The 27,563-nt window shown below is 43.3% G+C and overlaps 2 protein-coding genes and 1 long non-coding RNA gene across 3 annotated transcripts; all 3 read right to left on the bottom strand.

Moving 5' to 3' along the window:
- Window positions 1–4,743: 4,743 nt before the first annotated feature.
- On the bottom strand, window positions 4,744–7,142 carry LOC308475481. The gene is made up of 2 exons (XR_013985246.1): window positions 6,345–7,142; window positions 4,744–5,066 (listed from the first exon to the last, which is right to left on the bottom strand). It is a non-coding gene; the product is annotated as an uncharacterized lncRNA (long non-coding RNA).
- A 12,045-nt stretch (window positions 7,143–19,187) lies between these two features.
- On the bottom strand, window positions 19,188–26,133 carry LOC308475378 (uncharacterized protein). Its single transcript, XM_081002496.1, has 2 exons — window positions 23,835–26,133; window positions 19,188–20,014 (listed from the first exon to the last, which is right to left on the bottom strand). The coding sequence occupies exon 1, from the start codon at window positions 26,046–26,048 to the stop codon at window positions 25,620–25,622; it is 429 nt and encodes a 142-aa protein (XP_080858622.1). The 5' UTR covers window positions 26,049–26,133; the 3' UTR covers window positions 19,188–20,014; window positions 23,835–25,619.
- LOC308476309 (uncharacterized protein) lies at window positions 25,972–27,560 on the bottom strand (the record flags this gene model as incomplete). Its single annotated transcript, XM_081003849.1, has 3 exons — window positions 25,972–26,068; window positions 26,153–26,908; window positions 27,554–27,560. The coding sequence occupies 2 exons, from the start codon at window positions 27,558–27,560 to the stop codon at window positions 26,163–26,165; spliced, it is 753 nt and encodes a 250-aa protein (XP_080859975.1). The 3' UTR covers window positions 25,972–26,068; window positions 26,153–26,162.
- Window positions 27,561–27,563: the final 3 nt, after the last annotated feature.

Genomic DNA, 27,563 nt, shown 5'->3' with positions numbered 1-27,563 from the left:
TTGCCTGCAGTGCCCCCCCCCTTGTGGACTGTTGCAAATGCAAGTTTTTCTGCCAGTCCAGGATCAGGGCCTATAAGCTTTGGGGTGGGGGTGGCACAGGGAGGGCTGGGGTCCAGGTGCAGGCAAGCATCCCTCAGGAGAGCAGAGACCTGGGCAGCTGCATCAGGGCCTGGGAGGGGCAGGGAAGCCCCCCCCCCCAAGTTGGGTCTGACTCTGACATGCCTGAAAGGGAGGCGGAGCTGGATGGATCATCCATAATACTAATCTGGTGTGGGTGTGTGTGGAGATGATGCAAAGCTTTGAGCAATAGACTGGCTCTTTTTGTGGTCCCCCCTTCCCCAGGTGGGGGCAGGTGCTTTTCAGGTGAAGGCAGCGCAGAGCTTCCTTGAGGAGGACAGAGCCACGGGGTTGTCGAGTTGGAAGGGACCCAGAGAGTCATCTAGTCCAACCATAGCTGTCAACTTACAGATTTGAAAATAAGGGACCAGCAGCCTTGAAAATAAGGGATCAGCAGCCAAAATAAGGGATTTTGCTATTGTAAAGAGTTACATACATTGGTAGGATTGACAGATGCTGTCAATCCGGCATGAGGCGGTTGTGGCGGCGGCGCAGCGTGGCCGCTGAAGTGCCGCCCTTCTGCGTCCCTCCTCATCCCCTCCTCTTCCTCCTCCCTCAGGCCGCCTCCTCAGCTGCCACCACCGCTGCCGCCTCCGGGCTTGTGGGTGGCGTGGGTGAGAGTCTCTCTCCCTCCAACCCCCTCTCTCGGTCGGAGAAGGGCCAATGGAACTCCTCGCACCAAGACGATGGCACCAGAAATTTAAGGGACATCATCAATAAGGGACAGAAGCGGGACACGGCGCTGGGATGAGGGAGTTTCCCGCCAAATAAGGGACGGTTGACAGCTATGAGTCCAACCCCCGGCAGGAATTGAATTTCACAGTCTTCCCTTCCTGCCTCTTTGTTAATGGTTGCTGGAGGTCCCTCGGTGGCCTGACAGGTCTGCTATGGGCCTGAGGGGGGGGCAGGGGGATGTGTCCCTGGGGGGCCTTGCAAGCCTGGCTCTTCTCTTGCCCCGGCCCAACTGTTGAATATCTGTGTGAATCGAGAGCCTTGCTGAGATTTGGGCTGGGCTGTGTGGGTGTGTGGAGGTTCTCCGGATGGTCCTGGGCTCCAGGACGTTAGGAGACCCAGAGCTGCTCTTGCTGCAGCCTTGACCCAGGCTCAGTTCCCTTTGGGAAAAGGTGGCTGAAGTCTTTAGGAGCACTTTGTGTTCACCAGGGCCAGGGCCTTCTCAGTGGTGGCTCCGACCTGGTGGAATGCTCTGTCCCAGGAGACCAGGGCCCTGCAGGATTTAACCTCCTTCTGTCAGGCCTGTAAGACAGAGCTATTCCACCTGGCTTTCAATTTGAATTTAGCCTGATCTTTTATTCCCCTTCCTCCCCTTTTCATGAAGATTCCCCGCTCTGGGATCCCACAGCTAATTCTCCCCTGGTCTCCTCCCTGGCCCAAATAGGACTAATTTAGCCAGCTAGCCCTGGTGATCATCCAATGTTTATTGGATGGATTTCCCCCCAAAATCGATTTTTGATTTTACTGTTTACGCTTTATATTGTATTTTATGCTTCTTCTTTTTTTGTAGCATCAATTAAGTGTTTTAAATTTCATAGAATCATAGAATCATAGAGTTGGAAGAGACCACAAGGGCCATCGAGTCCAACCCCCTGCCAAGCAGGAAACACCATCAGAGCACTCCTGACATATGGTTGTCAAGCCTCTGCTTAAAGACCTCCAAAGAAGGAGACTCCACCACACTCCTTGGCAGCAAATTCCACTGTCGAACAGCTCTTACTGTCAGGAAGTTCTTCCTAATGTTTAGGTGGAATCTTCTTTCTTGTAGTTTGGATCCGTTGCTCCGTGTCCGCTTCTCTGGAGCAGCAGAAAACAACCTTTCTCCCTCCTCTATGTGACATCCTTTTATATATTTGAACATGACTATCATATCACCCCTTAACCTCCTCTTCTCCAGGCTAAACATGCCCAGCTCCCTTAGCCGTTCCTCATAAGGCATCGTTTCCAGGCCTTTGACCATTTTGGTTGCCCTCCTCTGGACACGTTCCAGTTTGTCAGTGTCCTTCTTGAACTGTGGTGCCCAGAACTGGACACAGTACTCCAGGTGAGGTCTGACCAGAGCAGAATACAGTGGCACTATTACTTCCCTTGATCTAGATGCTATACTCCTATTGATGCAGCCCAGAATTGCATTGGCTTTTTTAGCTGCCGCGTCACACTATTGGCTCATGTCAAGTTTGTGGTCAACCAAGACTCCTAGATCCTTTTCATATGTACTGCTCTCAAGCCAGGTGTCACCCATCTTGTATTTGTGCCTCTCATTTCCCCCCCCCCCCCAAGTGCAATACTTTACATTTCTCCCTGTTAAAATTCATCTTGTTTGTTTTGGCCCAGTTCTCTAATCTGTCAAGGTCGTTTTGAAGTGTGATCCTGTCCTCTGGGGTGTTAGCCACCCCTCCCAGTTTGGTGTCATCTGCAAATTTGATCAGGATGCCCTTGAGTCCATCATCCAAGTCGTTGATAAAGATGTTGAATAAGACCGGGCCCAAGACAGAACCCTGTGGCACCCCACTAGTCACTCTTCTCCAGGATGAAGAGGAACCATTGATGAGCACCCTTTGGGTTCGGTCAGTCAGCCAGTTACAAATCCACTGAGTGGTAGCATAGTCAAGACCGCATTTTACCAGCTTCTTTACAAGAATATCATGAGGCACCTTGTCAAATGCCTTGCTGAAATCAAGGTAGGCTACATCCACTGCGTTCCCTTCATCTACCAGGCTTGTAATTCTGTCAAAAAACGAGATCAGGTTAGTCTGACATGACTTATTTTTCAGAAATCCATGCTGACTATTGGTGATCACAGCATTCCTTTCTAGGTGCTCACAGACTGTTTGCTTAATGATCTGCTCCAGAATCTTCCCTGGTATTGATGTCAGACTGACTGGGCGGGTTGTTAGCCGCCCTGAGCCCGGTTTCCTGAACCAGGAAGGGCAGGGTAAAAATAAAAATTTATTATTATTTATTATTTACTGTTGGAGCACAGATGGAGGGGCACAGCAAAAGCCCCCCACCCCCGGCACCCCGGAACACGCTGCTCCTGTATCAGATCCCATGGGGACACCTAGAGCCATCTATCCGCCAGGGATTCTTTTGCTGTGATTCCTGTCTCGCAGGGGGTTGGACTAGATGGCCCCTGGGCTCCCTCCCAACTCTGCAATCCTGTGATTCTGTCTGACTCTCTGACTCTCTCTCCCCCCCAAACTGAATTGAATTTTATTATTACAGTCACAGACTTACAATATCAGGAAAATCATAAAACACAACAGGAATACACTGAATTGCAATTGGCTATAACAGAGACAATTCAGATATAGCGGCAGTTAAAAATATATATTAAATCTTGGTCACTAAAATATAACCTAAAATTGGGGTCTAGCAATCATCATCCCAATATACAAGAAAGGGGGCAGATCGGACTCTGCTAATTACAGACCAATTAGTCTCCTAATCATTATCAGTAAGCTATGGTATATGCTGCCTAGGGACGCGGGGGGCACTGTGGGTTAAACCACAGAGCCTAGGACTTGCCGATCAGAAGGTCGGCGGTTCGAATCCCTGCGACGGGGTGAGCTCCCGTTGCTCGGTCCCTGCTCCTGCCAACCTAGCAGTTCGAAAGCATGTCAAAGTGCAAGTAGATAAATAGGTACCGCTTTATAGCGCAAAGGTAAACGGCGTTTCCGTGAGCTGCTCTGGTTCGCCAGAAGCGGCTTAGTCCTGCTGGCCACATGACCCAGAAGCTGTATGCCGGCTCCCTCGGCCAGTAAAGCGAGATGAGCGCCGCAACCCCAGAGTCGGCCACGACTGGACCTAATGGTCAGGGGTCCCTTTACCTTTATATGCTGCCCACTTATGTAATAAACTTGAGGACTGGATGGAGTGAGAACATGTCCTTACAGAAGCACAAGCTGGTTTCAGGGCAAACGTCAACTTTAGACCAAGGCCTAGTACTCCAACATCTTGTGGAAAAATATATCTCAAGAAACGGAGGATCCCTCTACGCAGCTTTCATAGATTTTAAATCTGCCTTTGATTTAGTATCACGAGACAGGTTTTGAGAAAAACTAAGCGCCTCAAACATAGACAGACGTCTACTGTGTCTTATCCTCCCCAAACTGTCTCGTGTGGAGACTTGTTCCAAAGTGGCAGAAGGCCAGCAAGAGTCCCATCCTGATGCCTCTAACCACTGAGCAGGCTGGCCATTGAGAGCCAAAGTGGGCCTGCCAAACTAGGCCAGAGATGAGGACCCCCCCAAAAGAATTTATCTATCATAATCTTAGCAGCATTTATAAGGTTGATCACTATTTCTCAGCCTTTTTTCAAGATAACATCCCAATAGAACCAAGCAGAAATATTGTAGGTTCTGACAGTATGTGATATTCTAATGTATCCGAGATACCAACCTGAACACATTTCCAAAATATTTCTATTCGAGAGCAGTTCCAAAAGACATGTATGGGATCTCCAGGCTTTGTCTGATCTCAGCATATATATCAAGTTTCATTTGCAAAGTGTTAAGTACAGCTCATACTTAATGTCTAAAACCATTTTTTCCAAAACACTTAACAGCTTATTATAAAATGAAACTAAGAGTGCTAATCATGTTCCAACATCATGTTTTGTTTGCAGTGCTTCACCGATATCAATTTTATTTTTCATTTTTCCAAGTGATCCTATAGCACATTTCCCCATCAGAATCCAATTAATGGACGGAGGTTCTTTTGTGCTGTAGATGGAACAAAGCAGAACTCGGCTGCCTGGAATTTTGCAAAGATTTTCCTTCGTCTGGTGTGTTAATTTTTCCATCCAAGTGATTGTCCGAATTTGTTGCTCCCATTCATTCATTAGCTGCCACCCAACTTCTTCCTCCATCTGGCTATGGTCAAGATCACTGCTATTCATTTTTTTAAAAAATGCAGTAAGTCTTTTAATGATGTGTCCTTCGGGGGAAACGGAGAGTAGAGTCATTCTCAGGTCTTAATATTTCTCCTGCTATTGAGCCCATTTCCTAATAAGCAGAGGCTACAGGATCAGGCCTGGGGCCCATCTAATCCAGGATCCTGCTCTCACAGGGGACAACCAGATGTCCCCATGGACCCCAATGCAAGCAGGATCTGAGCACAAGATCGCTCCCACCCATAGCTGTCAACGTTTCTGAAATATACTCAAGAGTTGAGTGTGGATTTCATGCTCTTTATTCAGCTCATAGTGGTGAGGAATGGAAGTTCCCCCAAGATGTCTGCTTTATATACATTATTTACACAATGGGCCCCATGTGATTGGCTAATTCCGGGATTCTCCTGTAGGCCAATCAGGTTGCGGATTCACTTCCACCTGGAGCTGGATTGGGTGGCTCCTGTGGACCAATCAGACTGCTGCATTCTGGATCCTATTGTTCTAGGAACAATCAGACTGCTGCATTTGGGATCCTATTCAACTCAGTACATAACAGTTTCCCTTTTTTAAAGGGATATTCCCTTATTCTGAATAGGATTCCCCGCAAGAAAAGGGAAAAGTTGACAGCTATGCTCCCACCTCCTGCCGTTTCCATCAGCTGGGATTCCGAATCATGGCTGCCCTCGATAGCCCCCTCCTCCATTGGGAGGGGGTCCCAGTAACTCTGGGCTGCATGAACCTTTTATACGTCCTGAATCTCCCCACATTCAGCTTCATGGGCCTTCTAGTGTTTGGAGAGAGGGAGAAAAACATTCCTGTGTGCTAGCCCTGGAATGGTCAACTGAACTTTTCTTAGTTGTTTAATGCTTTTTTCTTACCCTTTTAATGATTTCCTTTAAGTTGTTGCCCCACAAATAACCCAGAGATGCATTTTAAATAAAAGGACACATTCTACTACTCAAGTAAAAACACTCTGATTCCCGGACCGTCCAGGGACCGGATTCAGAAGGCGATTGGGCCAGATCCAGCCCCTGGGTCTTAGTTTGCCTACCTGTGATGTAAGCCATGCATGAAGGATAAATCACAGCAAATGTGGGTCTGGGGCTGCTTGCTGTTCTTCCCCCCAAACACCACCTTGGACTGTTAAAACCAGGAAGGGGGGCAGTTAAACAACTCCCCCAAAATCCCAAGTCCCCACCACAGCCTCTAACTAAGGCCAGGACAATGACCACTGACCCAGGCACCAGACATACACAACAACAAAGAATCTCAGAAAAGCAGTCTATAAAATTGTAGCAGTTAGGGGATTCCATGTAGCTTACTGTTTCCTCTGACTATCCAATACAGAATCAAATAATCGCCAAAATTCAGTGGTTTGACCCATTTCCTTGGATCCAAGGGCTGATGACTCCTCTGGAAGAGGGGAATCCAGGCTTCCCCTGCATCCATAATCCCTGAGGCACACAGTCCCATACACAGCACCCCTCCCTTGAGGGAAGCAATGGACTCCACTGATGGGTTTGCTGAGGCCGGGTGTTCCCAGAGCCCATCCTTGGGAAGGCTGGAGGGAAAGGAGATGCACAGATAGCTTTCTTGTTCTTTGGGTGGCGGGTGCTTAAGGTTGTTGTTGTTTAGTTGTTTAGTCGTGTCCGACTCTTTGTGCCCCCCTGGACCAGAGCACGCCAGGCACTCCTGTCTTCCACTGCCTCCCGCAGTTTGGTCAGACTCATGCTGGTAGCTTCGAGATCACTGTCCCACCACCTCGTCCTCTGTCGTCCCCTTCTCCTTGTGCCCTCCATCTTTCCCAGCATCAGGGTCTTTTCCAGGGAGTCTTCTCATCTCATGAGGTGGCCAAAGTATTGGAGCCTCAGCTTCAGGATCTGTCCTTCCAGTGAGCACTCAGGGCTGATTTCCTTCAGAATGGAGAGGTTTGATCTTCTTGCAGTCCATGGGACTCTCAAGAGTCTCCTCCAGCACCAGAATTCAAAAGCATCAGTTCTTCAGCGATCAGCCTTCTTTATGGTCCAGCTCTCACTTCCAAGCATCACTACTGGGAAAACCAGAGCTTGAACTATACGGAGCTTTGTCGGCAAGGTGATGTCTCTGCTTTTTGAGATGCTGTCTAGGTTTGTCATTGCTTTCCTCCCAAGAAGCAGGCGGTGCTTAAGGTGCCTGGGACTAAATCTGATAAGCGGAGCAAGTTGATGAATTTGGGAAACCTCAAGATTCCCCCTCCCTCTTTATGACCTGTTGATGATGTATCAGTGATGTATCAGTGATGCTTCTGGAAAGGTATTATGGGAGGGGGGAGGTCTTAAAAGAGTGTGTCACCTGTGTTCAGGGTTATTAATCTATGTGGGGACCTGTTGCGCAACAATCAAGATCGTGGTCTACTGACTGCTGTTTTGCTCCAAATTCCTTGGCTGGAACTTCCTTCTTGTATTGGCCGAGCTTGTACCCCGATAAGCTGGGCTGTTAAGAAGTCTCTCACCCCGGAATTTTTCCTTATCAGGACTGAGAGACTTTTCTCCCTCCAGCTCTAAATCTGGGGCCAAACCGGGACCGCGGATCGGAGCCCTCTCCAAACGCTTTGTGATCAAGGCGCTGAAAGAGTTCTTCCTCCTCCTTTCCTGAAGCACTTAGACATAAGCTGATTACCATATTTTTTGCTCTATAAGACTCACTTTTTCCCTCCTAAAAAGTAAGGGGAAATGTGTGTGCGTCTTATGGAGCGAATGCAGGCTGCGCAGCTATCCCAGAAGCCAGAACAGCAAGAGGGATTGCTGCTTTCACTGCGCAGCGACCCCTCTTGCTGTTCTGGCTTCTGAGATTCAGAATATTTTTTTTCTTGTTTTCCTTCTCCAAAAGCAAAGTGCGCCTTGTGGTCTGGTGCGTCTTATAGAGCGAAAAATACGGTACTCATTTATCTTGTCATGAAAATTGGCATTTTAAGATGACAATGCAGGAGCAGGAGAAATGAAGCCACTGAAAGGGGGACGAGGTGTGAATATGGAGGGGAGGTGGGCCGCCTATGAGGAGATTTTAATGGAAACAGAGAAACTGAAGCCCTAGAACTAATTGAGGAAAAATTTACAGGATGGCTGCAATACCATCAAGTGAACGATGTGTTTAAGGGTGACAAAAGGGGAGGATTTGACGATTAAAAAATCGAAATTTCCAACTGAAATATTAGAAAGCAGGTCCAAATTACTATCGAAAACGTACAATTTCTTATTAGAATGGAATACAAAAGATGAACTGATAAAAGTGGCAATGATAAAATGGGCAATATATTTTGGGCATAATATTGAGTATGATGCATGGGTGAAACAGTGGAACAAGAATTTAAAATTTGCAGCATGCACTACTCTAAAAGAGAACATAATGAAAATGATATACCACTGGTACCTAACACCTGCCAAATTAGCAAAAATGTATAGGATGAGTAGTAAAGTTTGTTGGAAATGCAAAGAAAAGAATGGAGATTTTTTTCACATGTGGTGGACATGGGGGAAAATGAATTTTTTCGGGGAACTAATTTATAACAAACTAAAAAAGATGCTTAAATATACTTTCCCAAAAAAGCCAGAAGCTTTTTTGCTCAGCTTGATGGGGGAGGATATTAAGAAAGTTGACCAAAGATTATTCATGTATGCCACGACTGCTGCTAGAATTCTGATAGCCCCAAAATGGAAAGTACAGGAATTCCCAACCATGAAGGAGTGGCAGACGAAGATGGTCAAATATGCGGCATTTGGAAAACTGAACTGCAGGATCCGCAACTGGGAGGAAACACGTTCCCAAAGAGAATGGAGTGAATTCATGGACTATATAGGTGAGAACTGTAGAAATCTGAAGACGTTAGCAGGGCTGAAATAAAGCGTATGACATGGAGTAGATATTATCAAGGAACTGTGGATGAGAGATTGGAGTAAGAAAAGCTGCTGAAGGGAGGGAGGGAAGTAAATGAGCAGAAGGAATGATAGTTGCAAAAAGATAGGAAATATCAGTTTATTTTGTTTGTGTATATGAAATGAAAACCTAATAAAAAGTATAATAAAAGTATAATAAAAGAAAAAGAAAGGGGCATGAGGTGGGTGGGGGTGAGCAGAACCAGGGATGCTCCCCCCCCAGCTTGGCTCCTGCTGTTGTCTGGGGGGGGGACGGAGGAGGGGGGCACGACTCGCCCCCTGTTTGTGCCAACCGCAGATGCCCAGAATGCCTCTGTCAGAGGAGATCTGGCCTGGCACATCAGAAACTGCTTTTCTCCCTCCTGGGCTGAATGCCCTTCGCCCCTGGGGCCCTGAGAGAGCTGGCTCAGCAGGGGCCTCGCCCATGAGCTGTGGGGCTGACCCTCTGGGGGCCTCCGAGGGTCGCTGGTGCCCATGTCAGAAACACTTAAGGAACCTCTGAGCGCCAGGAGTGCCTCTGCCAGCCTCTTGCCTGTCTGCATCAGGATGTCAAGACCCGGCATGTGGAGGCTGCGAAAGAGGCAAATGCTACGCTAGGGGTCCTTAGCAAAGGAATTGAGCAGAAAACTGCCAGAGCCATGATGCCATCATCAAACGCTAAGGATGGCAGCTGACAGATTGAGGCTGAATCCTGACAAGACAGACATCCTGTTTTGGGAGGACAGGCAGGTGTGGAGGAGGACTCCCTGAATGGGGTAACCGTGCCCCTGAAGGACTCACAGCTGTCCATGGAGGCGCAGGTCCATTCTGTGTCCAGGGCAGCTGTCTACCAGCTCCATCTGGTATGCAGGATGAGACCCTCCCTGCCTGCAGACTGTCTCACCAGAGAGGGGCATGCTCTGGTTATCTCCCGCTCGGACTACTGCAATGCGCTCTACGTGGGGCTACCTTTGAAGGTGACTCAGAAACTGCAACTAATCCAGAATGCGGCAGCTAGACTAGTGACTGGGAGCGGCCTCCAGGACCCTATTACACTGGTCCTGAAAGACCAACATCGACTCCCAGTACGTTTCTGAGCACAATTCAAAGTGTTGGTGCTCACCTTTAAAGCCCTAAACAGCTTCAGTCCAGTATACTCTGAAGGAGCTTCTCCATCCCCATCGTTCTACCTGAACACTGAGGTCCAGCTCCAAGGGCCTTCTGGCGGATCCCTCACTGTGCAAAGTGAAGTTTCAGAGAACCAGGCAGAGGGCCTTCTCAGTGGTGGCGCCTGCCCTGTGGAACGCCCTCCCATCAGATGTCAAGGAAATAAACAACTGTCTGACTTTTAGAAGACATCTGAAGGCAGCCCTGTTTAGGGAAGTGTTTAATGTTTTATTCTGTTTTTAGTGTTCTGTTGGGAGCCACCCAGAGTGGATGGTAACCCCAGCCAGATGGGTGGGGTATAAATGATTAATAATAATAATAACAACTATGTTACTCCGTTGAAGTCTCCCATGATGATCATACTGTCATTACTGTATTCTAATAGCTTATCTTCAAGGTTTTTTTGAAGAAGTTTGTTTTATTTCCATTTGATGCGTATACCCAGGGCTGTCTTTACCAGGCAGTGCAAGTGGCTCGTTGCGCCAGGACGCCAAGCTCCGGAGGGTGCCTAGTTGGGAGTCCAGGCCGAGTTGGAGTCTTCTGGGACTCTGGGAAGAGCCGAGAGCCGAATGGAGCACAGCTCTTCTGCTGTGGGCGGCTCATTCAGTTCAGGAGCGAGCGAGGCACAGGTGGTGAGGCAGCCCACGGGCTCTGCCCCCTGCGTGCCGTTGGGTGTAGAGACAGGCCCGCCCAGCACGCGCTACTCACGATGCGCCCTGGAGGCCCCACAGAGCTTTCTGCCCCATCTGCCCCTGCCCCTGGGTGCAGGAAATGTGCGCAGTCCCAGGCTGCTCCTGGCTGCAAGTCAATAGGACAATCGTAAGTCCGATGGGGTGGCAAAGCCTCAGCCCCCTTTTTCTCGACAGTGGAATTTGCTGCCAAGGAGTGTGGTGGAGTCTCCTTCTTTGGAGGTCTTTAAGCAGAGGCTTGACAACCATATGTCAGGAGTGCTCTGATGGTGTTTCCTGCTTGGCAGGGGGTTGGACTCGATGGCCCTTGTGGTCTCTTCCAACTCTATGATTCTATGATTCCATGCTAGGGCCTCAAAGTGATTGTGTATTTCTAAACAATCAGAGCGAACCCTGGGCCTCCTACTTCTTTGAGTCACGTTTCTCCAGATATCTGGCTCCTGTGTTGGTGAACTAGTCTCCTTCTCAGGGGAGTCCCCTGTCTCCTCCTTGGTGGAGACGGTGTGCTCTGTTGCTTCCAAGAAGAGCTCCAGCTCTCTAATTCTTTGGAGCGTAGCTACACGTTCCTCCAGTTGCTGGACTTTGTCTTTTAAGAGGGCAATCAACATGCAATTGCTGCAGGTAAAGCTGCCTGCAACCTTTGGCAAGATGGCAAACATTGCGCAGGAACCGCAGGCGACTGCAGCTGTTCCCTCCCCCTCCATCTTGAGAACGTGTCGTTGGGCGGTGGCTACAGCGGTCCTCCATCATAAAAAGCGTGAAGACAGGACAAATAACTCCCCCCCAAAAAAACCTAGGTCTCCCCCAACAAACGTTTGAGACTAGCTCCCCTAAATCTAAAAGATGGATCAAACACAAAGAAACACACACACAAGAAAACCCTTTTTGCTCCTTCTTCAACTGCTGCCCTGCAAGCTCAAGTGTTGTTGAGCTACAACTCCCATCATCCCTGACCACTGGTCCTAGTAGCTAGGGACAAAGGGAGTTGTAGTGCAACAACATCTGGGGATTCAACTTTGAGAAAGGCACACATCTGTATATGCACACACACACACACATATTCACAGTTCTCTTTTCTTTTTTTTCTTTTCTTTTTTTAAAATAATTTTTATTTAAGTTTTAAACAACGAAAAAAGAAAAACAAAAACATACACAATACATATCTCAAAAAAGACAAGAAAAAAATAATAATTACAAAAACACACACGAAAAAAGAAAAAAAACACACAATTCAACAGTAAAAAACAAAAAGCATAACAATTAAAAACAATATCTCTTTTCCATTTCCGATTTTTTTAGTTTCCTTATTTTCTGGACTTCCTCATACCTCCCTCTTTTGTATTCCAATCCAAATTGTTTGTCCAGCAATTTCTTTTCCACTTTTTTAATCCCAGTCTTTAATTTAATATAATATTGAAATATATAACTTCAACTTCTTTAAACCTAATCTTTAGTCTTAATGTAATGTAACATTAAATTTTTTCCTCTTAATTATCAAATTTCCATTTCATTAAACATCTTTTATCTTAATCTTTAGTCTTAATCTATCATTAACCTTAACCTGTACAGCTGGAAACTGCTTATTTTCAGTCCAACATCACTCTAACATTCTTTAATTTTGCAATGTTTCTGAAGATAGTCTTTGAATTTCTTCCCATCTTCCTCCACCGACTCTTCTCCCTGGTCACGGATTCTACCAGTCATTTCCGCCAGTTCCATATAGTCCATAAGTTTCATCTGCCATTCCTCCAGCGTGGGAAGTTCTTGTGTCTTCCAATACTTTGCGATGAGTATTCTTGCTGCTGTTGTTGCATACATAAAGAAAGTTCTATCCTTTTTTAACACCATTTGGCCGACTATGCCCAGGAGAAAGGCCTCTGGTTTCTTAGGGAAGGTATACTTAAATACCTTTTTAAATTCATTATATATCATTTCCCAGAAAGCCTTAAGCTTTGGGCACGTCCACCAAAGGTGAAAAAATGTACCTTCAGTTTCTTTACATTTCCAACATTTGTTATCGGGCAAGTGATAAATTTTAGCAAGCTTGACTGGGGTTATGTACCACCTATATATCATTTTCATAATATTCTCTCTTAAGGCATTACATGCCGTAAATTTCATACCTGTGGTCCACAACTGTTCCCAGTCAGCAAACATAATGTTATGTCCAACGTCCTGTGCCCATTTAATCATAGCCGATTTTACCGTTTCATCCTGAGTATTCCATTTCAGCAGCAAGTTATACATTCTTGACAAATTCTTAGTTTTGGGTTCTAACAGTTCTGTTTCTAATTTGGATCTTTCCACCTGGAAGCCAATTTTCCTGTCCAATTTAAATGCCTCCATTATCTGATAATAATGAAGCCAGTCTCGCACTTTGTTTTTTAGTTTCTCAAAACTCTGCAATTTCAGTCTATCTCCGTCTTGTTCCAAAATTTCCCAATATTTCGGCCATTTGACCTCCATATTGACCTTTTTCAAGACTTTCGCTTCCATTGGTGACAGCCACCTTGGGGTTTTGTTTTCTAACAAATCCTTATATCTTATCCAAACATTAAATAGCGCTTTCCTGACAATATGGTTTCTAAATGCTTTATGTGCCTTGACCTTATCGTACCACAAATATGCATGCCATCCAAATACATTGTTAAAACCTTCCAAGTCCAAAATGTCAGTGTTTTCAAGAAGCAGCCATTCTTTCAACCAGCAAAAAGCTGCTGATTCATAGTAAAGTTTGAGGTCTGGCAGGGCAAATCCACCTCTTTCCTTTGCATCCGTTAGTATTTTAAATTTTATTCTGGACTTCTTGCCCTGCCAGACAAATTTAGAAATATCTTTCTGCCACCTCTTGAAACAATCCATTTTGTCCACAATCTGCAAAGTTTGGAACAAAAACAACATTCTAGGCAATACATTCATTTTTATCGCAGCAATACGGCCTAGAAGTGAAAGCTTCAAATTTGACCAAATTTCTAAATCTTTTTTCACTTCGGACCAACATTTTTCATAGTTATCTTTAAATAGGTTCCCATTTTTTGCTGTCATGTTAATCCCCAGGTATTTAACTTTCATTTACAGTTGTCTTTTCTGCCCCTGTTTAAAAACATTCTTATTTAGGCAAACCTACCCAGATGCTGGGAGGTGGGTGGTGCTGTGGGTTAAACCACAGAGCCTAGGACTTGCTGATCAGAAGGTCGGCGGTTCGAATCCCCACGACGGGGTGAGCTCCTGTTGCTCAGTCCCAGCTCCTGCCAACCTAGCAGTTCTATTTTTTTTTTTTTTTTAATATTTATTGGAGTTTACAATAAGAATAAATGTAACAGGCAATATAACAAATATCTTAACATACTTTCACATATATATTTTTTGGACTTCCTCACATCTCCCGCTCCCACTTTCATCGTTATAACTTTTTACCAGCAATTTGTTACCTTATTTACATTCTTGTATCCCTTCTATATATTTATAATCTTATAGTTCTCAGAAAGAGTTATATTTTCTCAATCTCACTTATTTTCTTAAATCATCTAAGTTAGTGGTGCTCAATTATTTATGATCTAGCATCCTGCTTAGCATTCACTCAAATTGCAATGTTTTTGTAAATAATTCTTAAATTTCTTCCAATCCTCCTCCATCTTCTCTTCTCCCAGGTCACGAATTCTGCCGGTCATCTGAGCCAGTTCCATGTAGTCTATCAGTTGCATCTGCCATTCTTCCAGTGTGGGTAGATCTTGAGCTTTCCAGTGCTTTGCAAGTAGTATCCTTGCTGCTGTTGTTGCATACATAAAAAATGTCCGGTCCTTCTTTACCACCCCTTGGCCGACAATACCCAAAAGAAAGGCCTCTGGTTTCTTTGTGAAGGTATACTTAAATACCTTTTTCAGTTCATTATAAATCATTTCCCAGAACGCCTTCACTTTAGGGCAGGTCCACCAGAGGTGGAAGAATGTTCCTTCACTCTCTTTACATTTCCAACACTTATTATCAGACAGGTGGTAAATTTTTGCAAGTTTGACTGGGGTCATATACCATCTATATATCATTTTCATTACATTTTCTTTCAAAGCATTGCATGCAGTAAAATTCAATCTAGTACTCCACAACCTTTCCCAGTCCTCAAACATGATATTATATCCGATGTCCTGTGCCCACCTTATCATAGCCGATTTAACCATTTCATCTTGTGTATTCCATTTTAACAGCAAGTTATACATCCTTGAAAGTACCTTAGTCTTTGGTTCTAACAATTCTGTTTCTAGTTTCGATTTCTCCACCTGGAACCCTAGTTTCTTATCATTTTTAAAAACTTCTTTAATCTGAGCGTAGTGTAACCAGTCTCGCACTTTATCCTTCATTTTCTCCAAACTCTGCAATTTCCAACTGTCTCCATCTTTTTCTAATATTTCCCAATATTTAGGCCATTTAGCCTCCATATTGGGTCTTTTTCGGGCCTTAGCTTCCAAAGGTGAAAGCCACCTTGGAGTTTTATTTTCCAGCAAGTCTTTATATTTTGTCCAGACACCAACCTAGCAGTTCTAAAGCACATCAAAGTGCAAGTAGATAAATAGGTACCACTCTGGCGGGAGGGTAAACGGCGTTTCCGTGCACTGCTCTGGTTCGCCAGAAGCGGCTTGGTCATGCTGGCCACATGACCTGGAAGCTGTATGTCGGCTGCCTCGGCCAATAAAGCGACATGAGCGCCGCAACCCCAGAGTCGGCCACAACTGGACCTAATGGTCAGGGGTCCCTTTACCTTTACCCAGATGCTTAGAAAGTTGAGGTCATTTTAATCAGTTTTAGTATTTTTACTTGTGTACGTTTTAAAGTAGGGTTGTACTTTTTTCTTGCTTTTACTGGCTTGTGTTTTGTAAACCACTTTGGGGATTTTTACAATCAAGTGGTGTGTAAATTTTATAAAATAAACACAGAGAGAGACACGTAGTGTAGTATTTCATCATATCATAGAATGGTAGAGTTGGGAGGAATCCTGAAGGTCATCTCGTCCAGCCTCCTGCAAGGGGGGTATGTGTGGGGAGAGAGAGAGAGCGAACAACAACAACATAGTATTTCATCATAGATGCCTATTGTTCTAACTATATAATTGTTAACTGGATTTGAGTAAACCTTACTCAGCCGCATAAGTCGGAATGCCAAGCGGAAGCTAACAAGTATGATTCTTAATGATGTTTGAATGAATGAGCTCATTTTTAATCTAAAATGGAATACCTTATAGTCAATCCATTCACTAATAGTACGAATGGGGGGTGGGGGAGGGAGAAAGAGACCAAAACAACTTCCCAACCAAGTGGATGTCAAGCCTGTTTCAACCTTTTAGCTCCCCTAATATTTCGTTCCTTTCTTTTTATTTGATAGAATATGCCTCACCCAAAGAGCGCTTTTTACAAAAAGAAAGGAAGGAAGAATACCAAGTCATTTCATAGAACTTGGCACTCTTATATAGGGTCAAGTCACCCTAACTGGAGTGGTCCTTCTCGGTTGTATGCTTCTGAAGATCAGCTGCTGGAAATTGCAGGAGGGCAGCTTGGCCACTGGGAGACCAGGAGCCTGGACTCGGTGGATCACTGGCCTGGCTATTTTGTACATGGTGCAACTCAGGAATGGGTGAAGTCCCACTGACTCTTGGGGGAGTAAGGCAGGACTGGGCCTTCTTAGAATGTGGGATTGAAAGATGATGTGTTACATTTTTACCAAGTAATTGGTTCTTAAAAATCAATCTCCAAATAATCAGCTTAATCTAACTAATCCGTTGAGAGCCTGCTTGGCAGAAAAGTATGGTGAAAATGGAAAAAAAAACCTGTCAGTAGTTTGTTGTTTAACTCTTGAAGCACATCTGCTTTCATGGGAATAAACTCTGAATAAACAACCTCTGAACTTGAAAATTTTGCTCTCCTTTCCTCTTGATTACTAGTGTTCGTGACCAAAAAAAAAAAAGGCGCATACCTAAAGCAATTTCTGCTATTTCACGTTGTTGTTGTTCTACTCATCATCATTAATTACACACCCTTTACCAACATGTCCCAGACTGGGTTACAATTCAAAATTCAAAACAGTTAAACAACCAGAGGACTAGAGTGGGCCCTGAGATCACAGATCTCAAAGGTGGAGAGGTTCATCTTCCTCTTTTGCCCAAAGCTGAATGGCGAAGAAGCCAGACACATAACTGTGAGGAGGGAATTCCACAATTTAGGGGATTCCACAGAGAATACAATCTTCTGGGCCACCCCCACCCCCCAAATTCCAAGGGCTGTGAAATTCCCCAGAGCTTCCCCTCTGCTGATCTTCCCACCTGTGAGGTTCTGCCCCTGTGAGGTCTTTCAGCCATGTGAGGCCGAAGTTATTTAGGGCTTAAAACACTAAAGTGAGTTCTAGAAAGTGAGTACAATAAAATGCAGCTCTTAGAACAGGGCCTATGTGAAGGCCAGAAAAAATGGAGGAAAAGCAGGTTTCCCCCCAAAGCAGTTTTTTAGAAGTCCATGAGAAAAATGACAACAAGGAAGAGGAAGAGAAAATGGAAAATGACAGCAGTAGTTCAGAAAATGAGATAGAATAAACTGCATGTACATGTTACAGATGGGTAGCCGTGTTGGTCTGCCATAGTCGAAGTAAAAAATTCTTTCCTGTAGCACCTTAAAGACCAACTAAGTTAGTTCTTGGTATAAGCTTTCGTGTGCATGCACACTTCTTCAGATACACATGTACATGCTGTGCCTTCTGTTTCCTTTTTTTAAAAAGCACTACTCAAAGGGTAGACCTTCTATGGAGCTTAAATATTGAGGTGTACCTTTGCTTTATTTGCTGTTGGTGCTAAGGGGCAAATCTGATTATTTTTTATCTTGATGGTTTCTTGCCTTTTGCTCTCCTGGGCAGCTCCGTCGCCACTGCACAGCGCTCCTTCGGCTCACCGGGTCTGGCCTGGTGAATGGGGCTTGGGCTACAGGGTGGTTTGGCAGGGCACATCCCATCCATGAGTATTTTAACCATAGGACCACAGAACGGGATGGTTGGAAGGGACCCCCGAGGGTCCTCTAGACCAACCCCCTCCAGTGCAGGAATCACAGCACAAGCATCGCTCCATCTTCCCTGTGAACAGCCCTTCAGATACAACAGAATAGCAGAACTCTTCACAGAGATGGAAGGGAACCACCAGGGTCATCTAGTCCAACCCCCTGCAATGCAGGAATCTTTTGCCCAAGATTGAAACCACAACCTGGAGATTAAGAGTCTCATGCTTTACTGACTGAGGTATATCCAAGTTCAGCATTTTTTTCTCATTTTTGTGCCAGGTTAGGCTTGTTAGGATATAGTTCCACTCCACCTTAAAAGGGTACAGGCATGACGTTTGTGTGTCACATGCCTGTTTACTCCCAGCACTGCTGGCAACTTCCGTCCTATGTAGCTTTTGTGTTACGGCTTTTTCGCTGGACACGAAGGCAAGCAGTCATGGTTTCCTTTCTTCCTGGACTACGCTGAATAAATGCTGTACATTTTTGCTTGCACATATTCCTCTGTCTGCCTCTTTCGTTGTGGATGATTTATACACTCTGCTGACAAAGTGTGCACGGGTGGAGCATACCTGAGGCTCGTGTCGCTAACTGATTGATGCTGTTCCACGGGAGACCGGTGATCGTCCGGAGCAAGCTGGACGCCAAGTTAAGGGTGGGAACCCCTTCCTGTCTGTTGCCAGATTTAGGCTTTATCTATAATTTCTGGCTCTGCTGTGAGCCTCTTGGATGTTTTTTAATTTTTGCAGTCATTAGGGGTGTTTCTTTTTTAAAAAAAAAAAAGATCTGAATTTAAAAAGAAATCAACATTGCTAAAAACAAGGTGTTACATTAAGATAATTTGTCTTAAAAAACAAGAAAAAACATATATATAAAAGTGCATTGTTAATTAATGAGCAACTAAAGAATTTTATGTTTCCTGTTTTCCTTTCCCAAGCAGAGATAATGTGTAAGTCTAAAAAAAGGTCAACAATTCTGGAATTCTGGGGAACCTTTCCCAAAAAAGGCAACAACTTTGGGGGGAGGGGCGCCGGAGGGATCTTTGCACCATGGCGCCAGATACGCTTAAGACGGCCCTGCATATACCCCCACTAAAATGATTTCTTCTCTGCCTTTTGTCAATTGTATTCCTAATATTCTTCCTTCGTCATCTTTAGGTAGGATTTTTGCATCTATCTTTTGGTTTATATATATATATATAACTATTCCTCTCTTTTTGGAAACATCTGAAGCTATGTATTCTGTTCCTAATTTCTTATCTATCAAAACTCTCACGTTTCTTTGCTATATGTGTTTCCTGGAGACCAATGACATCCCAATTTTTCTTTCTTAAGATACGCTCAGTTTTCTTCCTTTTTACCTTATTGTTCAAACCATTGATGTTCCACGATATAATGTTCAAATTTATGAATTTTTATTAGACACAAAGTCAAATATCAACATCAAATATGGAACTGCACTTAAGTACAATAATATAGTTGTGGGAAACTCTACTTCTTTTATTATCCTCCTGGACTTTCCTGTCCTTCTCTTTCTCCCCCCCCCCCCAAAAAAAATTTGTATTGGTTTTCACATTTATCACATAAAAAAGAAACAAGAAAAAAGAAAAACATTACAATACACAAAAACAAAGAAAAACACATAAAGAAGAATTTCTACTTCCAAATCCTAATTTCATTTCATTGATAACTGACTTCCTTGAATCCCCTCTACCTGAATTTCATTATATCACCTGTTTAGCAGTTCTCCAAATTCATATTTCTAATAATATTAACTTCTTTCATTTACTAACAACTTCTCCTTTATTAATATTCTAATCCTTAATCTTTATTAACAACATATACTTATTCTACTCCTGTCTAATTATCCCTTCCAAGAAATTTCTCTTTATCTTATATTACAATATTTAGCTAAATAGTCTTTAAATTTCTTCCAGTCCTCTTGTGTCTCCTTTCTGGTCACGGATTCTTCCAGTCAGGTCAGCCAGCTCCAAAAAGTCCAACATCTTCATCTGCCATTCTTCTATTGTTGGTATCTCTTGCGATTTCCAATTTTTGGCTAATAAAAGTCTTGCCACTGTAGTGGCATACAAAAACAGTCTAACATCTTTTTTGGGCAATTCCAGTCCTATTATTCCAAGTAGAAAGGCTTCTGGTTTTTTAATAAATGTATTTTTCAACATTTTTTTCAACTCATTATATATCTTTTCCAAGAAGTCTTTCACCTTAGGACACGTCCACCACATATGATAGAAAGTACCTTCTTTTTCTTTGCATTTCCAACACAAGTTATTATTTGTATGATACATCTTTGCTAATTTCACCAGGGTTAAGTACCATCTACACAGCATTTTCATAATATTTCTTTTAATACAGTACATGCAGTAAACTTTCCAACTTTTCCTTTCCAAGAGAGCTTTATATCTTATCCATACATTATATAAAGATTTTCTAATTACATGATTTTTAAAACCTTTATGAGCCAATATCTTGTCATCCCACAAGTATGCATGCCAACCAAATACATTGTCAAATCCTTCCAAATCTAACACATCAGCATTATCTATTTGAATCCATTCCTTAATCCAGCAGAAAGCTGCTGCCTCAAAATAAAAGAAAATCCCCCTCTCTCTTTTGCATCTGTTAATATTTTATATTTAATTCTGGGGTTCCCCCCCCCCCCCGCCAGATAAATTTAGACAATGCTTTCTGCCATTCTTTAAAACGTCTAACATTGTCAATAATTGGTAAAGCTTGGAATAAAAACATCTTTGGCAATACGTTCATCTTAACCACCGATATTCGGCCAATTAATGACAATTTTAAATTTGACCAGATCTCAAGTTCTCTCTTAATTTCATTCCATAGTTTCTCATAATTATCTTTATATAAATTCAAAATTTTCACTGATAAATTCACACCCAAATATTTCACTTTCTTCACAAAAACAAGGCCTGTCTTTCCTGAAGTATTTTTCTCTCCTCATTATCTAAGTTCCTCCCCAACACTTTGGTTTTGCTCTTATTTAACTTGAATCCTGCTACTTGTCTGAACTCCTGAATCAGCTCCAGTGCTTTCACTGCACTGGAGTCTGGGTCTTCTAAAGTTAACACCAGATCATCAGCAAAGGCTTTTAACTTAGATTGTTTAGAGCCTACTGTTATTCCTTTAACCTCTTCCTCTTTTCTCAGCATATTTCGCAAAACCTCCAGGACCGAAATAAAAAGCAGAGGGGAAAGTGGACACCCTTGCCTGGTTCCTTTCTCAATTCTAATTTCTTCTGAAACCACATTATTAACTATAATTTTAGCTTTTTGTTCAAAATAGATTGCATTAATACCATTTAAGAATTCTTGTCCAACCTCAATACTGTCTAAATTCCTTTTCATAAAACTCAATGAAACATTATCAAAGGCTTTCTCAGCATCAATAAACATGAACATCGCTTTAGAGTTGTTTTTTTAACACCCAACCTTTCATATGTCTCCCAAGCAGAAATCCTGCCTGATCCTTGTGATCTGTTAGCACCTTCTTCAACCTATTGGCCAAAATGTTAGCAAAAAATTTGTAATTCACTTTCGAGTAGTGAGATTGGTCTATAATTTTTCACGTTGGACCTATCTTGATCTGGTTTTGGTATCAGGGTTATAAAAGCTTCTTTCCAGGTTTCAGGTGCTTTGTCCCCTCTTAATATCTTGTTGCATACGTCCATCAATGGCTGAATAAGCCAGTCTTTCAGGGTCTTATAGTACTTTGCTGACAAACCATCTGGCCCTGGTGCTTTGCCTAGCTGCATCTGATTTACTGCATTCTCAACCTCTTGTCTTGTAATCCATCTATTAAGCAGGATCTTTTTATTTTAGGGAATTTTTTGCAATCCATTTAAATCGCTCAATTTTATCTTTATCTTCATTTCCACTTTTATACAGCTGTTTATAATACTTCTGAAAGCATCTTCTTATCTCTGCAGAGTTCTCCACTGACTTTCCTTCTGAAACAATATTAGTAATAGTACTTTGTTTCTGTCTCTTTTTTAATTGCCAAGCAAGCAGTTTTCCACATTTATTTGCAGATTCAAAATTCCTTTGTCTCATCATCCTTATTTTCCATTCTATTTCCTGGTTTATAATCTGGGAATACTGAATCTGTAAAGCTTTAATTTCCTTTTGGATCTGCAGGTTCTTTGGGTTACATCTCAAATTCTTCTCTTTATCTTTTAATTGAGACAAAATGTTATCTATTTTTTCATTCTGTATCTTTTTCTTAATCAAATTTTGTTGTATGAGGAATCCTCTCATCACCGCTTTCCTTGCATCTCAAACGACTCTTGTTTCCACCTCAGAATTCATATTTGTCTCAAAGTAATCTTTAAGAGTCTTTTAGGCTTTCCCAATCGTCTGTTCATTCCTCAACAAATCATCATTCATTCTCCATCTGAAGGATCCCTGCAGAAATATTTTCATTTCCAAAAACACAGCATTATGATCAGAGCAAGTCTTTGGGCATATTTCAACTTTGTTACTCTGGGAACAATGTCTCTGGATATCCATAAATAGTCACTTCTTGAGAATGATTGATTTGCATCGGCATAGAATGTGAAGGCTTTTTCTGTTGGATTTCTCACTCTCCATATGTCTGACAGATCAAATTTGTCCACCATTTCAAAAAAGACCTTCTGTAGTCTGCCAGAATTCATAACTTTCTGTCTCTGTGTTCTATCCATAAGCATTGATGCGACACCATTCAAATCTCCCATCAAAATCAATTTGTAATCCATATAATCCAGAAGTCTTGTTTCCAGATTCTTAAAAAATTCCACTTTGCCATCATTTGGTGCATAAATTCCCAAGAGCAAATATTTCTCGCCTTGTGCCTTGTCTTCTACTGCAATATATCTTCCCTCCTCATCTTTAAACATTCTAGGATTCCATTTTACTTTAATAGAAGACTACTCCTCTTTTCTTCACTTTGTCCGATGAAATGAATTCCTGTCCAAGTCTTTTATTCTGAAGTACTTTTCTATGTAATCTGGTGAGTTCAAGTCGTGAGTTCAAGCCGTTAACATTCCAAGAGTAAATTCTCAGTGCCATCTTGTGATATTAGGGAGCTCCTGCACCTGCCCCTGATGCCTGTGGACTTTCCAATCAAAGTTCCTCAACATTTTCCTCCCCAAAACCCTCATTTTTTATTCAACAGTCTTAATTCTTTGTTTCCTTCCTTGAAATTTGAAGGCGAGGCCCTCTGGGAACTCCCACCTGAAGAAGATATTCTTCCTTCTCAGAGCTCCAGCCAGGTCCGCGTAATTGTTCCTTAAATTCAAAAAGTGTTTTGGAATCTCCTTGAATAAAACAATTGGCTTGTCTTTTATCTTCCGACCTTTTTTGTAATGTAGGCTCAAAATCCTGACTCTCTGTTCCTTTGTCCTGAAAACCAGTATACAGTCATATACCACTTTTGAATCTTTCTTAGGCCCAAACCTATAGGCCATCTCAATCCAGGAACTTAACTCGTCTTTTTCCAGATCCCAGCAGGCTGCAAACTCCTCAATTAGCCAATCCTTAAGATTATCTTGTTCCAATTGAGGTGTGCCTCTCACTCTCAGTTGGTTCTCACGTTCCTTCATCTGTAAAAAGGCAATTGCATTAAGCGCCTCCTGTTGGGTCCTCTCCACATCAAGTACTCTCACTGTTTCCAATTCCATCAGTCTTTTTATCGTGATCAGCAACTTCTTCCCTGACCTCTTGAAAATCTGATTTCAAATCTGTAAATTCTTGTTTTAGCTCTTGTACATTCTGCTGGGTTCCTTTAACATCTGTTCTTATTTCTGTTAACTTATGCATCACTGACTCTTCAAAAGTTGGTCTTTGGAGCCTCTTTTGTCTTTAACTTTGCTTTTCTCAGGTTTATCTACCCCATTAGCCGTAACTATTCCAAAGTGTCAGGGTCAAGTCACCCAGTCACAGTCCACAAAATTTTTAGTATGCAGGCAGCAGCAGGCAGCTTGGCAGCTCCTCCCTTTCAAAGTCTTATTCTTTTTTAAAAAACCACCACAATAAGCTCAAACAGAATGGAGCGGCATCTTGCCATTAAAGTAAGGAGTGTTGGGTTTGGCTGTCCTTTCTTGGTATTAGTCGACATTTTTATTTCTTCTCTATATAAACACTGATGTCAGGATACAGGAAGCTTCTGATTCTAAGCAGTTGCCAGGGTTGGAAGATGGCCCAGAGCAAAGAGAGGGGAGGTTGTCATGGAAACACTCTCCCAGAATGTAGGTGAAAGGACGAACTCCACAGATAGCCTCTCAGAAATAGCTGGCCAGCCTTTGAGTATTCAAGAGCGGGGGGGGGGTACAGGAAAAAGGATGCGATTCGTCACAGAGTATGAAGAGAAGTTTCCTCCCACGTTGCATTTGTAGGATGAAACGTGACACTGAGAACTTAGTTGAGTCGTCATCATCGTAATGGCGACCAGCTCGCGGGAGAGGAGCTCCTGGTAATCTGTTCTTTTCTTGGAATAAAACCAACTTTATAAATGAACTGCACCCATACGCGACTCACTGCCATCACAACTTACTATCCCTATATATACAATGGTTCTCTCTAGGTACACACAGGGCTGGTGTGTTCTTTAAGCTCTCCTATTTGTCGATCTCGCCCACAGAGGTATTTTCGCTCTGAGAGATTGGGGGGCGGGTAGTGCTTAAGCGCCCCATATTTAATGTTTAATAACAATTACTGAGTGCTGGGTGGATTCCTACAACAGCATTAAAAATACATGTATTCAATAAACATTGGCCACATGTTATAAAAGGAATACGGACTGTGTTCCCCCAAACTTTTGGATACTTAAATTGTGATGCCCAGAATTGAACACAGTATTCTAGGTGAGGCCTGACCAAGGCAGAATAAAGTGGTACTATTCCTGCCCTTGATCCGATTCTGCCTTCTGCCACATTGGCCTCCGCTCCCCATTTGGTGTCCTCCGCAAATGTGATGGGCATCCCCTCAGTTCCTTCATCCAAGTCATTTTTAAAGACGTTGAACAACAACGGGCCCAGGACAGAACCCTGCAGCACCCCTCTTGTCACTTTTCCCCAGGATGAGGAGGAACCATGAAGGACCCCTTTTTGGGTCCGGTCAGTCAAATCCACCTAACAGATTCCTCGTTCAGCTCACATATTACCAGCTTCCACGTAAATATTTCATGGGGGCACTTTGTCAATAGCCTTACTGAAATCAAGATGAACTATTTCCACAGCTCTCCCCTGATCAACAAAGTTTGTAACTTCATCCAAAAAAAGGGGAGGAGAGATTTCTCTGGCTTGACTTGTTTTTGAGAAAGCCATGCTTTTATCCTGTATGTTTCTGTTGTGGAATCTTCAGATGAAGGGCACATAAATATTAAAAATGATAATAAATAAGGATATTGACAAGCTGGAACATGTGCAAAGGAAGGCGATTTATGTCTTTATTTAATTTGTATAATACTCGACCCAGTAGTGCTGAATTGAATAAAATATTGGTGGTGGGATCAGGTAAGGCCCGCCTAGCACAATAAATCACATGATGCATGCATGCCATTGGAATGTCAATGCCTACCAACTGGGGGGGGGCTGGCCCCTTCAAATATATTATTGGGGGGCAAAGACCCCTCGGCCTCTAAGGGTAGGCTCCTAATCCCTGTTCCCACATGTCGCAGGACGGTTACAACATAAAAGCACAATATAAAAACACAATACACATCTGTAACCCCCCACCACCACATTTGAAAAGGACATTACATGTCAATCAGCCAAAGGCCTGGTTTAAAAGGTGCTGATTTGCCTGTCTCCTAAAGCTGTATAATGGTTTTTCCAACCTTTGTATGGATTCTTTGATGGGAAGTGAGAGAGTAGCTCCGACTAAAGCTCTTTCCACATTCCACACACTGATAGGGTTTCTCCCCTGTATGAATTTTGTGATGGGAAGTGAGATGGGCGCTCTGACTGAAGCTCTTTCCACATTCCATGCACTGATAGGGTTTCTCCCCTTTATGAATTCTCTGGTGCTTAGTGAGATCAGAGCTCTCCCTGAAGCTCTTTCCACATTCCACACACTGATATGGTTTCTCCCCTGTATGAATTTTTTGATGGGAAGTGAGAGAGGATCTATCAGTGAAGTTCTTCCCACATTCCACACATTGATATGGTTTCTCCCCTGTATGAATTTTGTGATGGGAAGTGAGATGGGCACTCTGACTGAAGCTCTTTCCACATCCCATGCACTGATAGGGTTTCTCTCCTGTATGAATTCTTTGATGGGAATTGAGAGTGTCTATCCTACTGAAGCTCTTTCCACATTCCGCACACTCATAGGGTTTATCACCTGTATGAATTCATTGATGGGAAGTCAGACTTTGGCTGTGACTGAAGCTCTTTCCACATTCCACACACTGATAGGGTTTCTCCCCTGTATGAATTCTCTGATGGGAAGTGAAACTGGAGCTCTCCCTGAAGCTCTTTCCACATTCCACACACTGATATGGTTTCTCCCCTGTATGAATTCTGTGATGGCAAGTCAGACTTTGGCTGTGACTGAAGCTCTTTCCACATTCCACACACTGATAGGGTTTCTCCCCTGTATGAGTTCTTTGATGGGAAAAGAGAGTGTCTCTCCGACTAAAGCTCTTTCCACATTCCACACACTGATAGGGTTTCTCCCCTGTATGAATTTTGTGATGGGAAGTGAGATGGGCGCTCTGACTGAAGCTCTTTCCACATTCCATGCACTGATAGGGTTTCTCCCCTTTATGAATTCTCTGGTGCTTAGTGAGATCAGAGCTCTCCCTGAAGCTCTTTCCACATTCCACACACTGATATGGTTTCTCCCCTGTATGAATTTTTTGATGGGAAGTGAGAGAGGATCTATCAGTGAAGTTCTTCCCACATTCCACACATTGATATGGTTTCTCCCCTGTATGAATTCTGTGATGGGAAGTGAGAGAGGACCTCTGACTGAAGCTCTTTCCACATCCCATGCACTGATAGGGTTTCTCTCCTGTATGAATTCTTTGATGGGAATTGAGAGTGTCTATCCTACTGAAGCTCTTTCCACATTCCGCACACTCATAGGGTTTATCACCTGTATGAATTCATTGATGGGAAGTCAGACTTTGGCTGTGACTGAAGCTCTTTCCACATTCCACACACTGATAGGGTTTCTCCCCTGTATGAATTCTCTGATGGGAAGTGAAACTGGAGCTCTCCCTGAAGCTCTTTCCACATTCCACACACTGATATGGTTTCTCCCCTGTATGAATTCTGTGATGGCAAGTCAGACTTTGGCTGTGACTGAAGCTCTTTCCACATTCCACACACTGATAGGGTTTCTCCCCTGTATGAGTTCTTTGATGGGAAAAGAGAGTGTCTCTCCGACTAAAGCTCTTTCCACATTCCACACACTGATAGGGTTTCTCTCCTGTATGAATTTTTTGATGGGAAAAGAGAGAGGATCTATCAGTGAAGTTGTTCCCACATTCCACACACTGATAGGGTTTCTCCCCTGCATGAATTCTCTGATGCTTAGTGAGACTGGAGCTCTGACTGAACCTCTTTCCGCATTCCACACACTGATAGGGTTTCTCTCCTGTATGAATTCTCTGATGCCTAGTGAGAAGGCCTCTCTGACTAAAGCTCTTTCCACATTCCATGCACTGATAGGGTTTCTCCCCTGTATGAATTATCTGATGCTTAGTGAGATTGGAGTTCTGACTGAAGCTCTTTCCACATTCCATGCA

Source organism: Podarcis pityusensis, assembly GCF_964106645.2.
Source record: "Podarcis pityusensis genome assembly, chromosome: 4".
Lineage (NCBI taxonomy): Eukaryota > Metazoa > Chordata > Lepidosauria > Squamata > Lacertidae > Podarcis > Podarcis pityusensis.
The sequence above is the reverse complement of the archived record's forward strand: the minus strand, read 5'-3'. Positions and strand labels throughout refer to the sequence as shown.